The following is a 13,955-nucleotide window of genomic DNA, read 5'->3' on the forward strand; positions in this document are numbered from 1 at the left end:
ATTGTACCGCTGCGTTTATTTCCTGCAGCTGCTGCTGCAGCTCCTTGTTAGCCTCACTTTGCTTTTGATGCTCCTTGGTGAGCTTGTCCAGTGCCTCGGACTTGCGCATAATGTCGTGTTTCAGGAGTATTGAGTTGGCTTCAAATTCCACCTTTAGCTTCTCTACAATAGATATAAATAATTAGTGAACATAAGAGCCTGCACAAGGACTTACCATTGGCTTTTTCCTCAAGTTTGTTGGGCGCATTGCGTTCTTCTTCCAGCTTGCGTTCCAATTGCTAAAGTTTCCAGATAAGAAGAGCTTACATTTCCAAGAAGGTTAAGGAATATTATATGCCACCTACCGCTTTGGCCTCCACCTCAATGCTCAGCTTGTTGGCATGGTACTTCAGCTTGGACTCCAAGTGACCCATTTCCAATTTTAGCTTCTCGAGCTCTCGCTGATACTTGCGCACCTCGCCGCACTACAAAATGGAAAACATTGTTAGCATAGACTCGTTGTCTTATGCAAAGGACTTACCTTTTCGTCAATGATATAGGTCATGCGCGACTTTTCCTCGTGCACCGCCTGAAAGCGAGTTGAAACGTTTTTGACCTCCTTTTTGGCATCGGCCAGCTGCTTCTCGACAGCCTCCTTCTCCTTTTTGGCATCGATGAGCAGCTTTTCTTTCATGGCAAATTTGATGACAGTCGACTCCTTCTCCTTGTTGGCCAAGTCCATTTCATTGCGAAATGCCTGTTTCTCCTTATCAAGTATCGCATTCTCGCGCTGCAGCAACTGCATCATATTATCCTTTTGGGCATTTGCCGTGCGCAGCTGTTCCAGCTGGCGTTCATAGCTGCGCCGTTGCTCCTCCAGCTGCGCCAGGCAGTGCACATGTGCCAGTATGTCCTGCTGTGGAGCATCCTTGCTGAGCTCCTGTTCCTCCTCCTGCGCCTTGAGATCTGCATAACTGATGCCTGCTGTGGAGTCCTCGGGTTTCTGTCTGACCATTTGCTCGACAACAGACGCATGCATTTCCTTAACTATGGCTAACTCATTTGTTACTTGTGTATTCTTATCTTCTGTTGTAGTTTCATTTGTTGTTGTTGCTATCTCTGTGTTTTTCTCGCATTGTACTTTGCTCTTGCATTCCAGATGCTGTTGTTGCTCCGTAGAATCTGTCGCTGCATCCACGTCGGCGTCATTTGTTATTTTTATTACAGCCGCCTGATTAGCTAGTCCACAGCTATGATCAGCAGCCAAATCAATGCCCTCACTGTTTGGCTCGGTCGGCGTTGAAGCCGTTTCCATTTTAAGTACTTTAAAATAAATACAAAATATTGCAAAAATCAACTGATTTGTTTTCACTACATTCTGCTCTCCTATTAAAAAGCGACATTCACACAACCATGCTGACACGCACTGGCGCCACTGACATTCGCAATGCACTTTAACATATGTTTGTCATCGATAATTAATGTTATGCTATCGAACAGCTGGAAATAAGTAGAAGAGGCGCGCACAGAAGAGATGAGCAATATTGCAGTCACAGTGACTCACAGTTTGTCCGAGATTTGTCAGTCACAATAGCCCAGTCACATGTGCGCCGATATTGCTCATCTCTAATACAAAAGTAAACAATTATGGTTTGTGCGCTGGGCATCGAAGGCAGCGCCAATAAAATTGGCGTTGGCATCATAAACGATGGCAAAGTATTGGCAAATGTGCGACGCACCTACATAACACCGCCCGGTGAAGGTATCTCGAATACTGCCATTCAACTAGATTTGCTTTGACTTTATATCTATGCAACAGGTTTTCTGCCCAAGGAGACGGCAAAGCATCATCGCGAGGCAATTTTGGCCCTAGTGCAGGCGAGTCTGAAGGAGGCACAACTTAAGCCCAGCGACTTGGATGTCATCTGTTATACAAAAGGTCCTGGCATGGCGCCACCTCTACTGGTTGGCGCCATTGTGGCACGCACGCTGTCGCTGCTCTGGCAGAAGCCCCTCCTGGGTGTTAACCATTGCATTGGCCACATTGAAATGGGTCGATTGATAACAGGCGCCCAGAATCCAATTGTGTTGTACGTGAGCGGCGGCAATACCCAGGTAATTGCGTACTCCAACAAACGCTATCGCATCTTTGGCGAAACGATAGACATTGCTGTGGGCAACTGTTTGGACAGATTTGCGCGCATTATCAAGCTGTCGAACGATCCCAGTCCGGGCTATAACATTGAACAGCTGGCCAAACAGGGCAAACAATACATCAAATTGCCGTATGTGGTAAAGGGCATGGATGTCAGCTTCTCTGGCATATTATCGCATATTGAGGAACTGGCGGAGCCTGGCAAGCGGCGCAACAAGCGAAAGAAACAGCAGGATGAACCGGAGCCCGAGTATAGCCAGGCGGATTTATGCTACTCGCTGCAGGAAACCATCTTTGCCATGCTAGTCGAGATCACAGAGCGCGCCATGGCGCACTGTGAATCTAATGAGGTCAGTGAGAGACTCTCTATATATCCGTACATGTGTATATCTTAGTCTGTTGGTTGTTCCAGGTCCTAATTGTCGGTGGCGTGGGCTGCAACGAGCGCCTGCAGGAGATGATGCGCATCATGTGCGAGGAGCGCAACGGCAAACTCTTCGCCATCGATGAACGCTACTGCATTGACAATGGCCTAATGATAGCCCATGCGGGCGCCGAAATGTTCAGCGCCGGCACGCAAATGCCACTGGAAGATGCATTCGTAACGCAACGATATCGTACGGATGAGGTGTTGGTCAACTGGCGACAGGATTAGATATGGCCACCCATAGAGTATGCTTGATTGTTTATTAAAAACTACCCGCGACAAATTGATTAGTGGTTAATTGTGTATTGTTCAGCTTTTGGATATGTTGTTGGTTCAAAGCGCCGGCTCCTTGCCAGTCCAGTACGGCTTCATGTCAATGGGTATGATGCGTTTGCCCTCAATCACATAGACTGCGCCGTTCTTCTCCTTCTCCAGCACATTCAGAATGCAGCGGGCAACATCTGTGGCGCTCTGTTTGCTCAGACGATCCAGAATCTTATATGTCTCATCGCTGGTCTCTGGAAAGATGATCTTCTCCGTGAAATTGGTAAACATGTCCGTCATGGTGGCGCCGGGACAGACTGTGGCAAACCTAATGCCAGAGCGTTGATAGAACTTGTCGTTCTGGTCGCGGAAAGTGGAATTGAAAAGGGATCTTCAGCAAGTTTCCATTAGCTACTTACGCCCAGGCAACGCGTAAAGCTTATAATGCCCGCCTTGGTGGCACCATAAACAGGTATTATAAACATTGGATCCAAACCCACAACCGAGCTCATGTTGACCACAATGCCGCCATTGCCGCCGTGCTCCTTGCTCATGTACTGCAAAGCGCTCAAGCTGGAATTGATGATGCCGCCCTGTAAGAGAGGGATCGACTTTTCGAATCGTGTAACCAAGAATTGTAGCTGGTTGCCTCACCAGATTGACTAGGAGCGTGCGCTGCACATCCTTGTCATTGAATATGCCCGCCACATTTACCACAATATCAATGCTGCCGAAGGTCTTCTTGATCTCCTCGTAGGTGGCCTCCACGCCCTTCTTATTAGCAACGTCCATTTTAATAATCATGACACTCTGCGTGGGATGCGCTGCGCGCAGCTTGACAAACTCCTCCAGATTATCCTGTATATCAATTATGGCAACCTTCTGTGGAGCACGCATATCTTTGACTGTTTACATTCGGATTACTTCAGTCATAGCTCACCCCGGCACCCGCCACCAGCAGCTGCCTGGCCACCTGCAGACCAATTCCTCCAGCGCCGCCTGTGACCACCGCATTCTTGCCACGAAATGCCATAGCTCTTTTTGTCACCTTTGGATCTACTGTGCGTTGCTTTAATATTCCACGAATGCTACGATAGAGCTCCACGACAAAATCAAATCTATTTGGCTGGCGACTCTGCACTGGCTGGCTTTCAGGCCTGGGCAGGCGACTTTTATAGGCCCGCGGCTTAGTATTATAGTCGCTGGTCATACGATATCTGGTCTTATATCCGATCTGCGATTAGCACCGATCGACTGGCTGCTGGCTGCAATCGATAGCCCTTCAACTGCCTCCGGTTGGGTTTATTATGCAAAAGCTGCTGCGGCAGCTATCAGTTTCGTTGTAGTCGCTGGGCTCGTCTAGCTTTTGATCTGCTTCACACTGCTCTGGTTTTCCGAGGTCAGTTTTATTGTCGCTATCTACCTCTAAGCATGCCAAACACCTTCATGGTTAGAGTACGGGATTGATCACCACTTATTAGAACTTTTTCGAAACTAAATGAATTTTCTTACGGATTACCAACTTGGCTATAGTTAAACCTCTCTTTTAGCTGAACATCTTAATTTGTCAAACAAAGGAACAAAGAACATTCTACAAATGTGTGCCTTACGAATCTTGTTAAGAACTCTTCTTCGTATCTCTCATAAATTAGGCAAACCTTAATCAATTTTAACGTTTGATATCATTTTGGATTTGGCTTGAACCTTACTTCGATTCTGTATCTAAATTTTTCAAGTTCCATAACTTGATAAAAATAAAATCGATTCCAATGCTTGATCCAATTTCAAACATGGCTTGTTCGTATCTCAAAATTTTGGTTTAAAAAAAAATATATATATATTTTTGTAAAATGTTGATAAAAGACAATTTAAGTTTGCTTCGATTACACGAATAGAACGCTTTTAAGAACTTGTATATGTTTCACTTTATTTGAATTGAAAATAAAAATACGTATTTTGGAGCACACATAAATTTGTATGTCAGTTTATCTTTGGTATAAGCATTAGTATAAGTATTATTTATTGATCATCTTTTGTATAGTGTATTATTAAAAGTTTTGTGCTATGCTCGCAAAAAGTTCTATTTTATAAATGTATATATTTTATTTTTTTTTTGAGATATATATAAATTTGATTTTGATGTGTAAACGTTTTTGAACTTTTGGGCCGCTTTGTATATAAAATTAAAGAAAACAAGTAAGAGGTTCTAGTCGGGAGCTTCCGACTAGGGAATACCCTGAACCCTCTTCTTTCAACATCAAATGCATATATGTATATATTCTATTTAAGAAGCTATATGTCAAGTTTGGTGACTCTAGCTCTTATTATTTACCAAAATTGCCCAAAAAACAGGATATCGATATCGATTTTTATCGATTGCTTGGAAACGGAGTAAGTTATCGATTATCGGAAACAGACTCGATCTGCGCGGGAACTAGGAGCACCTACATCTAAAATTTCTCTAGCTCTTATAGGTTCTGAGATCCTTGGGTTCATACATACGGACGGAAGGACGGACAGACAGACAGATATGGCTAGATCGACTCGGCTATTGATGCTGATCAAGAATATATATACTTTATGGGATCGGAGAAGCTTCCTTCTGCCTGTTACATACATTTGGGTTTTGCACAAATACAATATACCCTTATACCCATTTTTAATGGGTTCAGGGTATAGAAAGAAAACGAATATAAAACGAAACGAATAATTGTAAATTAATATAAATTTATTTTTAAGCACTTAATCACAACTTATATGTAATAATAAGAAAAGGAAAATGAGGGAAATACAAAAATAACTGGTGCTACCATTGGAAAACGGGTAATAAATTAGCCAAAGATCAGGAAAATTGTGAGACAAAACACAGGGATCTGTGTGTGTGTGTGTGTGAATGTCGAGCACCTAGTGGTATTAATGGGCGCCATCGTAGGTGTCCTTGTGCTGATAGCCGCTGACATAGCCGGAATCATCGACCAGATTGCGTCGCCCGGCAATGCCCTTGCCCTTGCCGGTGGCATCGAAGCGCTCCTTGTGCGAGCCCGTATACTTGCTGGGATCCGTCAGCCTGTCCACAGCGGCAGCGGCCTTGCCCGCCTTTGGATGAGATTGTTGGTGAAAAGCCAAGTTGGAATTGAGAGGCAAGGCTAACTCACCGAAACCTGCAGCACGCCTGGTGCGCCGCAGCCGGCCATTTTTTGCTTGATCTGCGCCAGCTCCACCTTTTTCGTTTTGGCCAAATCCTCGAGGAACTTATTGTAGTCGGCCAGCGTGATTTTCATGGCCTTGAACTTCTTAAAGTGTATGCCCGTGTCGGTGGTGGTGATCTGCTTGTCGAACACCTTCGCCTGCTTCATCCATTTGTCGCTCTGCGATAGCGTTATCAGCTTGCCATCGGACTTGGTATCGCCGAACTTGGAGAACGCCTTGAACTGATCCGAAAAACTGACCTTCGGTGCGGTCTCCTCCAGCGCCAGCTGCGCCAGTTCCGCGGCGGGTGCCTCGCTGCTGCCATTTGCTCCGGCCTCAGACATGTTGTGGGCTCTGCAAAGTTCGGTGGGTTTTAATGCGTTTAAAGTGTGCATCCATATATCCATCCAGCTGCTGCCTGGTTCCCAAGTTTTGTGCGCAGTTTCTCACCTGTGAGCCACGACGCTCGGTAACATGGCGTTGACTCTGGCTTCTATATCTGACTATCGGCTATAGCTTCACTCCAATCAAATCTGCCCGCATATTTATATATCTCTATATGAAGATAGCTTATCAGACTACACTCTCTTTATACCTCTATATATACACGCACACACTTTATTCCGATGATATCATTGTTGCGAGCGGACAATAGCGCCAAATGGAAGCTTTCACAAATGCTGGCCGCTAATTAACTGCGGAAGGTTAGTCGGATCTAGCTTTCAAGTGACGCAATAAAGCTGCTCTCCGAGCTCAATACATTTGCTCATTAGCGTCTTCCATTAGAATTCTAATCGCATGATAAACAAACAGCTGTATCCCTACCGTGGAACGACTATTTAACAACTGAAACAAAATTCCCTATTTTTCTAAGCTTTATAATCGATCTAAACTTAATTCCTTATTTAAAGGAAACTTCGCTTTAAGATTTAAAGCTAATTTGTTAAATGTTTGTTCTGCGTATTATTATTTTATGACGTCATGAACAAGTTCTTCTTACATGTTTGAGCATCGCACAGATAAGCGAAAGATCGCTGGTTCAAATCCAGCGCTCTTTGATGAATTTGTTTAAATAAAAAATATATAAAAAGCAAGAAAAAGAAACGAATTTAAAGTAGGGAGAATCGCTTTAAAAAAGCCTTACTTTGTAGGCCTTAATTTGTGCTGTTTTTCTCTCAGTGTAGATCCCGCACATAACGGCACAGACATTACACTAGGCTTTCGCTTGCCCATCATTAATTAAACCGAAGCACAAACCGTTTTTTTCGCCCTCTAGCCCTATTATAGAGCACATAAATCTCGTAGATGTTTTGCGCATGGCATAAATTGTCGTCATGTTTAACATGCATGTTAAGATTTGTAGCTGGGCCCGCACAAATCGAACGTAAACAGTAAATAAAACGTGAGCTTTCAATGCGGCGATCATTAATTATGCGCCAGTTAAGCCTGGCATCTATATGGTATGTATGTATATAAACAGGCAGGCAGACAGACAATTGTGGTAGCTGCACGCGCATAATTTAAATTACGATAAGGTCCCGGAAGGCAACCAGTTATGGGCCTGCAACAAGATCCAGGTAATTGAATGCGACGAGCTGGCGATAAGATAGCCTGGGTCAAGGTTGCGCTCAGATCCAGAGGCATGCAGCGACCCGTGGAGCGTAACAAATGTGGCTTTGGATCATCGACAATTATTTGCAGCCAGTGTGTACATCTAATATATACTATATATGTGGGCAGCAGGGGTTAAAGGGGTCGACTAAATCGTATCGCTTATGTCATCGTCATTACGCGTCGCAATTACGTCGCCCGGGGTTTGGTTTTGGGTGAGGCAAACCAAACAAATATAGAGATGCATTTGTGAAATAATAGAAGTCAACGATAACTAGCTACAGTGAAGCCTCCAGTAATGTACAGCTCCCTAGAGAGAGCAATTGTTTTCTAGCACGAACCTAATCTAAATTCAAACAAATATTTGAATACCCTGTACTGAAAGTGGGTAAGAGGGGATACATGTTTTCCCTCAAGCGAGTTCCCACTGTACAACAGCCTAGGCCGCTTTCCTGTAGCGATAACCAACTAAAGTGAAACCTCCAGTAATGTACAGCTCCCTAGAGAGAGCAATTGTTTTCTAGCACGAACCTAATCTAAATTCAAACAAATATTTGAATACCCTGTACTGAAAGTGGGTAAGAGGGGATACATGTTTTCCCTCAAGCGAGTTTCCACTGTACAACAGCCTAGGCCGCTTTCCTGTAGCGACATCCAACTAAAGTGAAGCCTCCACTAACGTACAACTCCCTAGAGAGAGCAACACGAACTTAATCGAAATTCAGACAAATATTTGAATACCCTGTAATGAATATAGGTAAGAAGGGATACATTTTTTGCCTGATTGTCTTCAAAGTTTCTCTTAAATTCTCGGAAGTTCTCCCGTGCGTCAAGCGAGTATTCACTGTACAATCTAGGCTGCTTTCTTGTGGGTAAACGTCCTCTTTAGTTGGGATTGGGTATAGGTCAGCTCCGCAAATGTCAAGTGTAAAAACTAATTATAAGACAGCGTATAAGTCTGCGTGTGTAGCACGCCCATCGATATATTGCCTTTGCAGCCCTTTGTGTTCCGGTAATTGGAAACCATAAATACATAAAAAACAAACCAGAAAACACGACAAAAGGCGAGCCGCAAAGCATAAGTTCAGACAGTCTGGCGGTTGGGCAAGAAAAAAAAGTTAGTTAGTACCCAGCCGTGCAAAAGATACCTCATAATCCGCTTTGGCTGCCGAGATCATTAATATACACACAGATACACACACACATATATATATACACTTGAAATATATATGACCACATGTATGACTATACAAATTGTTGCGTTCATCTCTCGACATCCGCATCTCGTTTCATGACAGAGCGCGTGGCCAGCCAAAATTGTATTTAGATTTGTCCAAATTTGAAATTCAATTTGAATTCCCATCGATGTGACTTTAAGGCAGGCAGAAGTAACAAGTGCAGTCGAGCAGATAGTCTAGACTAGAAGATACCTCGTAGTAGCCTGATGCTAAGCTATATAAAATGAATTCTTAAATAACTCTTGAGTACGTCGTCTTAGGGCTATAAAATTTGGTGGGATTAGCGTTTCTTTTTTTTCAGTTTCTATATTTAATAACGATCTATCTCTTCGATAATAAGTAAATTATGTGTGGGATTACAGATGAATTTATACTTTTATGTATATACAAAAACTTTAGGAATTCCAATGTAAATACTCTAGATGCCTCATACACACAGTTTTTCAGTGAGTACAGGGTATGTTAAAAACTATTCGAAACAATCAGACTGTATGCATTAAAGAGGGGAAGAGCCATATATTTAGGTCACAATACGCGCGACTGCCTCAATATATAATACGATAAGTATATGAAATATTAGGCGCTGCATAAATTAAATGTGTGTGAAGCACTTTAAACAGGAAGCGCAATACACAGCACGGCCGGGGGAGCAGGGGTTGCTGCTGGGCAGGGTGTCACACAAGCACGCAATACAATATCAACAACAACAACAGAAAAAAAATGTTGAGCAGGGGGCACAGTTGTATAGGCTCAGGCACAACAAAGCCCCAAGGTCTGCCCAAGCACATATGCATCACAGTTTTTGAAGTATACACACGATGATATGGAAGGCAGCTTCTAGATGACATCACGCTGCCTGCCCGGACCCTGCAGGAGCAGGAGCACAGGAACGCGCAAGCGCCGCATACATACAAACGGAAGGGAATGTTATGGAGAGGGGGCAAATGCGCCTAAAACGATGCTACGCATATAACGCATTGTTATATATGGAAAAAAAAAGAAGAAAAAACAAGGAGCTGCAGCGATTTTCTATTTTGGAGCAGAGAAAATGGGTCATGCAGCACTTGAAATTTCCACAAAGGGAAAAGCGCACCGCGGCAGAGATTAAACGCGATGCTGTTGTTGTGCGTGTGTGTGTGTGTGTGTGTGTGTATGTGTGTGTGTCGCACTTTGAGGGGATTTAATTTTATGATAATTTCCAACCAGGCAGCAGAGTTCAAACTTGAAACACTTTATAACTTACATTATTTTAGACGCAAAAGATATATAAAAATTAGAATATTTCTTTTTTCAAATATGTTTTGTTGTTTGTTTACGTTGTTTTTCAAAATGTTTGCCGTGCTGCGCGCGTTTGCCTTGGCTGTTGAGACTCAACTGTTTTGACTAAATGCGCAGCCAGCGCCCGACGGGGGCCAAAGCACAAGCGGCGTATGAGTGATATTTTTGCGTGTGATTTGAGTGAGCTTTGCGGCGAGCGCAATTTCAGAGCGAACTCTTGGCAGCACATAAAAAGACAAGAAACTGTTGAATTTGCAGTCGAAAATGAAGCCCATAAATCATGGCATACATTCCGCTCCAGCTAGCTCTTCGAGCTGGCCAAGTTAACCAAGTTCTAGCCCGCAGGGAAACTGCGTATACATATATATAAAATATATTTTAATGCGATGACTTCATTTGACTTAGAACAAAATTTATAAATGCCAAAAAAACAAAAAGCACACGCAGCTAAACTAACAACAAAAAGTTGAGCGTAAAGAGGCGCAGAGAGAGAACAAAAATCCATTTATCAAAAAGTGACGCCCGTTGATAAGGCAACTGAAATTCCACTCGTATTCCGTTTGTTTTGAGTGTGAAATGCCAAAAGCTCTCAGTTCGAGTGAGCTTCCGCAGCAGATGAGGAGGCGGGCTGGGCCAGGGAGTGGGGCAGCCGTCAATTTTTATTGCTCGTCAACGAAACAGAAAACGATGCGTGAAATTTGACAACAAACAAAACACAACAAGTGCGAGGCGCACTTAGATCAAGGGCTGGCAGGGGGAAGTAGGCGGTGTAGTAGGGCGTGGCAGAGGCGGGGTCAACCTGTGCTAATATGAGCTTATAGTATGGGAAGGGGGGCAGCTAGGCACTCGATGACAGTGGCAAAGGCCTCGAATGTTTTTCATATGCAAATGACTTTTGTGTGAAATTCAACGATTACTAGACCAAAAATATTTCTATATCTCGGATCGGGCAAATGAGTTCTTTGAACCTAGAATATATAGAAAATTAACTAGCTTCAAGTTGGGAAAGGTGTTGGAGAAAAAGTTTAATCAAACACCTTAAGCGTGTTTACTTATGCTGCTGTCCAAGCAACAAAATTTGTTTTGTTAATACACAGTCTAAGCCCGACTGGGGCCGTGATTTATATGCGGCCTGTCACTCACATAATTGGCTAGCATTGTGGCCAAAGGCCTGCGATGGCGTCATACTGAGCAGGAATGAACAAATATCAGGCAAAAGAACGTTAAAAAAACAAGAGGAAATAGTTAACTGCGAATTGCCGAAGAAGAAATACCCTAACACTGCCAAATACATGTCCATGCTTGGCCATATAATGAAGTTCTTATAAATAACGCCATAGTTCCCATAGAACTAAGGATATATCAGTCCGATCTTAAAGAAATTTTTCTTATAACTTATAAGCATAATAATGTGCGTGATTCCAGAGTTTGGTTAAGATATCTTGAAAAACAAGAAAGTTATTCTAATTAAAACTAAAATTGGTCGTTAATTTTGTGCTCAGAATATGTTTATTTTGTAGGGAGTACAATAAACTTATCAATTGTCAACTTTTGGCTAAGATAGAAATCTTGAAAAACTTAAAAGAGTTTTCATATAAAAGCTTCAACTTCGACCGATCATTTAGTTGACATGATGTAATAGTTCAATCCTGTTCCAAATTAAGTTTATGAACTCTAAAACTGAGAGTTTATTTGCAATAGAAATAAACAAGACGAAAATATTTACTTATCAACTCAGCTGTTTTTACTTTTCAAGAATATATATATACTTTATATGATGTCACAGGCGTTTGCTTCGCCTTTGATTAGGTTATCTTGGGTATAAAGAGTTGATATGGACTGCCAAAGATTGAATACATTTTCAGGTAACTAATTATATTACTGCACACCTATCTTGACACAATACTATAAATGTGTTTTAGAAAAAAACATGATTTCTTAACAAATACTAAGGCGGTAAGTTTCTTTTTATATGGAAGCTAAATAATATAGTGGACCTTATCGAACAGTTTAAGTATGACAGATACTTAAACTCATTCTGCCTAAACGAAAAACGTTCTAAAAAAACTCAATTAGCGAAGGATTGTTTCCAAATTTGTCTTCTATTACCAAGTACTCAATTTCTCAGTATCCATAAATAATGACTAGTTCACGTAAGTTCAACAAAGTCTGTCTTAAATTTATACTACCCTCTAATAAGGGTATACCAGAACAAAGCACATCGCACACAAAGTTGTCTTAATCAAAGCAAAACCGGCTTCGCGAAGGTGTGTCCCGGCTAATAAGTAATTAGCCCTGAATTTCTAGACCTAATGATGCACAAATCAGCGAGGCGACAGCCCACGACAAATTCAAATGGATGCCAGAGAGCAGAGCTCCAGTTGGGGCCAGGAATTTGCAAAGCAAACAACGCCACAAACTGAAGCTGAAGCTGCAGCTGTTCCAGTTGGCGACAGGAATTTAAAGTGAATTGGACAGCTGCCACAAAAGACGTCCAGGCCAGGCATTGAGGCTCTTGGACTAACAAGATCATTAAGGTGGCCATTCTGGCAAATTATGGGCCGCTGCTCTGGATTGGGCTTTGATTAAGAGGAAGTGTGAAGCGGGCCGGGGAAGGCACAGTGAGCGAGAGAGAGAGAGAGAGAGAGACGACATTAAAATGCACTTATCAATCCAGCTGTGAGCTGTAAATAGCCGCAGCTCAAGGGCAATTCTCAACTCTGGGCCCAAACGGAGTATAACTCTATTTGGCCAATGCTATCAATCCTAATCAGACGCTCGACTTGCGCTGCGATGCATGGCCAGATATTGTGGCTAAAAATAAAACCAAATTCCAATTTGGGATTGCGGCGATTAAGGCCTTGGCCAGGCCGAAGCCTACGACGTAGCTGGACAAATGTGGCCCTTGGCCTTCACTCACCTTGAAATGCCGTTGGGGCTCTGTCGGGAAAAGGCAACGCGAGGCGCATCTTAAATCAGTTGCAGCAGTTCCAGTTGCAGTTGCAGTTGCAGTTAAAGAGGGCCACAAAATGCCACTTGAATGCGGCAACAGCAATAACAATAACAGTGACAGCCAATACGATTGACTGACTGGCAGATACCCTGTTTAAAAAGTTAAAGCAAAGGAAATAAATGGGGGAATGTCAATGACAATAAATATAGTAAAAATTAATAAAAATATTAAATAATCAATATAATTGCAGATTTTAACTATAGACTAGCTACTTGCTTGAGTATATGGCTAAGAAGTATTAGAAAATTATATGCCCTGGATGCTTAAGAAATTTCAACAGCTTGTGATACATAAAAACCTAACGTACCTATAAATACCCTGCACAAAAACCATGTATATACCTTAGTTTAAAGAATATATAAATAAAAATGTGTTTATAATAATAATTATTAATTGTCCAAAAAAAAGGCTTTACCAGACTGCAGTGAATTTCAATAGCTGTGTTTACAGTGGAAGCTTTAAAGTAGTTAAGGAATAGATTATAATGTATACAATTAAAAGATCTGACATATATATATTATATATGTTACACTGTTCTTAGCTTGTTTCCATACTTTTTAGTGCCAAAGCACGCATTTCGGCATTTCCGATGCTATCAAATATATATATTCTTGATCAGGAAAAGGGCTCTATCAGCTTGCAAGCTATCTTCCTGAAACTATGTCAAGATCCGACGGATTGGCTTACTATATCAGATATCTTTCAAAGGAACGACGAACTACTTTTAAGTTGTTAAAGAATTCATAGTTAGACATAGCCTTAACAAGCTCTACATACTCCTCACAGATGAGACTTCGATCG

The 13,955-nt window shown here is 42.3% G+C and overlaps 4 protein-coding genes across 6 annotated transcripts in view; 1 reads left to right on the forward strand and 3 right to left on the reverse strand.

Moving 5' to 3' along the window:
- LOC115762606 (coiled-coil domain-containing protein 186) overlaps nt 1-13,955 on the reverse strand; it is a 28,704-nt gene that overhangs the window by 1,912 nt on the left and 12,837 nt on the right. The window contains exons 2-5 of the mRNA XM_030704902.1: nt 521-1,302; nt 345-464; nt 215-278; nt 8-162 (exon numbers count right to left, since the gene is read on the reverse strand). Coding sequence (XP_030560762.1) covers nt 8-162; nt 215-278; nt 345-464; nt 521-1,302 — 1,121 coding nt within the window. The remainder of the gene's footprint in view (nt 1-7; nt 163-214; nt 279-344; nt 465-520; nt 1,303-13,955) is intronic.
- Nucleotides 1,530-2,847, forward strand: LOC115762608 (probable tRNA N6-adenosine threonylcarbamoyltransferase). The gene is made up of 3 exons (XM_030704904.1): nt 1,530-1,741; nt 1,799-2,484; nt 2,547-2,847. The coding sequence occupies exons 1-3, from the start codon at nt 1,627-1,629 to the stop codon at nt 2,787-2,789; spliced, it is 1,044 nt and encodes a 347-aa protein (XP_030560764.1). The 5' UTR covers nt 1,530-1,626; the 3' UTR covers nt 2,790-2,847.
- On the reverse strand, nt 2,849-4,630 carry LOC115762610 (fat body protein 2). 2 transcript variants are annotated; one of them, XM_030704906.1, is made up of 4 exons: nt 3,766-4,630; nt 3,480-3,704; nt 3,245-3,418; nt 2,849-3,185 (listed from the first exon to the last, which is right to left on the reverse strand). In XM_030704906.1, the coding sequence occupies exons 1-4, from the start codon at nt 4,033-4,035 to the stop codon at nt 2,895-2,897; spliced, it is 960 nt and encodes a 319-aa protein (XP_030560766.1). In that variant the 5' UTR covers nt 4,036-4,630; the 3' UTR covers nt 2,849-2,894. The 2 variants fall into 2 exon arrangements, with proteins under 2 accessions (XP_030560766.1, XP_030560765.1); XM_030704905.1 differs by having other exon boundaries at nt 3,480-3,707; nt 3,766-4,628.
- LOC115762612 (TPPP family protein CG45057) lies at nt 5,486-10,136 on the reverse strand. Of its 2 annotated transcripts, none has more exons than XM_030704910.1 (3): nt 10,107-10,136; nt 5,981-6,368; nt 5,486-5,921 (listed from the first exon to the last, which is right to left on the reverse strand). In XM_030704910.1, the coding sequence occupies exons 2-3, from the start codon at nt 6,356-6,358 to the stop codon at nt 5,739-5,741; spliced, it is 561 nt and encodes a 186-aa protein (XP_030560770.1). In that variant the 5' UTR covers nt 6,359-6,368; nt 10,107-10,136; the 3' UTR covers nt 5,486-5,738. The 2 variants fall into 2 exon arrangements, with proteins under 2 accessions (XP_030560770.1, XP_030560768.1); XM_030704908.1 differs by lacking the exon at nt 10,107-10,136 and adding an exon at nt 6,465-6,689.

This window comes from Drosophila novamexicana, unplaced genomic scaffold, assembly GCF_003285875.2.
Source record: "Drosophila novamexicana strain 15010-1031.04,08,12 unplaced genomic scaffold, DnovRS2.1 tig00000644-arrow-pilon, whole genome shotgun sequence".
Classification (NCBI taxonomy): Eukaryota; Metazoa; Arthropoda; class Insecta; order Diptera; family Drosophilidae; genus Drosophila; species Drosophila novamexicana.

Excerpts from the sequence above, each read along its gene's own strand:
- LOC115762610 (XM_030704905.1), bottom strand. The coding sequence starts at position 4,035 with ATGACCAGCGACTATAATACTAAGCCGCGGGCCTATAAAAGTCGCCTG. Across the intron at positions 3,708-3,765 it reads TGCTGGTGGCGGGTGCCGGG|AAGGTTGCCATAATTGATAT; the intron begins GTGAGCTATGAC and ends CGTGCTCCACAG. Across the intron at positions 3,419-3,479 it reads GCACGCTCCTAGTCAATCTG|GGCGGCATCATCAATTCCAG; the intron begins GTGAGGCAACCA and ends CCTCTCTTACAG.
- LOC115762612 (XM_030704908.1), bottom strand. The coding sequence starts at position 6,490 with ATGTTACCGAGCGTCGTGGCTCACAG. Across the intron at positions 6,369-6,464 it reads CCGAGCGTCGTGGCTCACAG|AGCCCACAACATGTCTGAGG; the intron begins GTGAGAAACTGC and ends CGAACTTTGCAG. Across the intron at positions 5,922-5,980 it reads CAGGCGTGCTGCAGGTTTCG|GCGGGCAAGGCCGCTGCCGC; the intron begins GTGAGTTAGCCT and ends TCTCATCCAAAG.
- LOC115762608 (XM_030704904.1), top strand. The coding sequence starts at position 1,627 with ATGGTTTGTGCGCTGGGCATCGAAGGCAGCGCCAATAAAATTGGCGTT. Across the intron at positions 1,742-1,798 it reads CATAACACCGCCCGGTGAAG|GTTTTCTGCCCAAGGAGACG; the intron begins GTATCTCGAATA and ends TCTATGCAACAG. Across the intron at positions 2,485-2,546 it reads CGCACTGTGAATCTAATGAG|GTCCTAATTGTCGGTGGCGT; the intron begins GTCAGTGAGAGA and ends TGGTTGTTCCAG.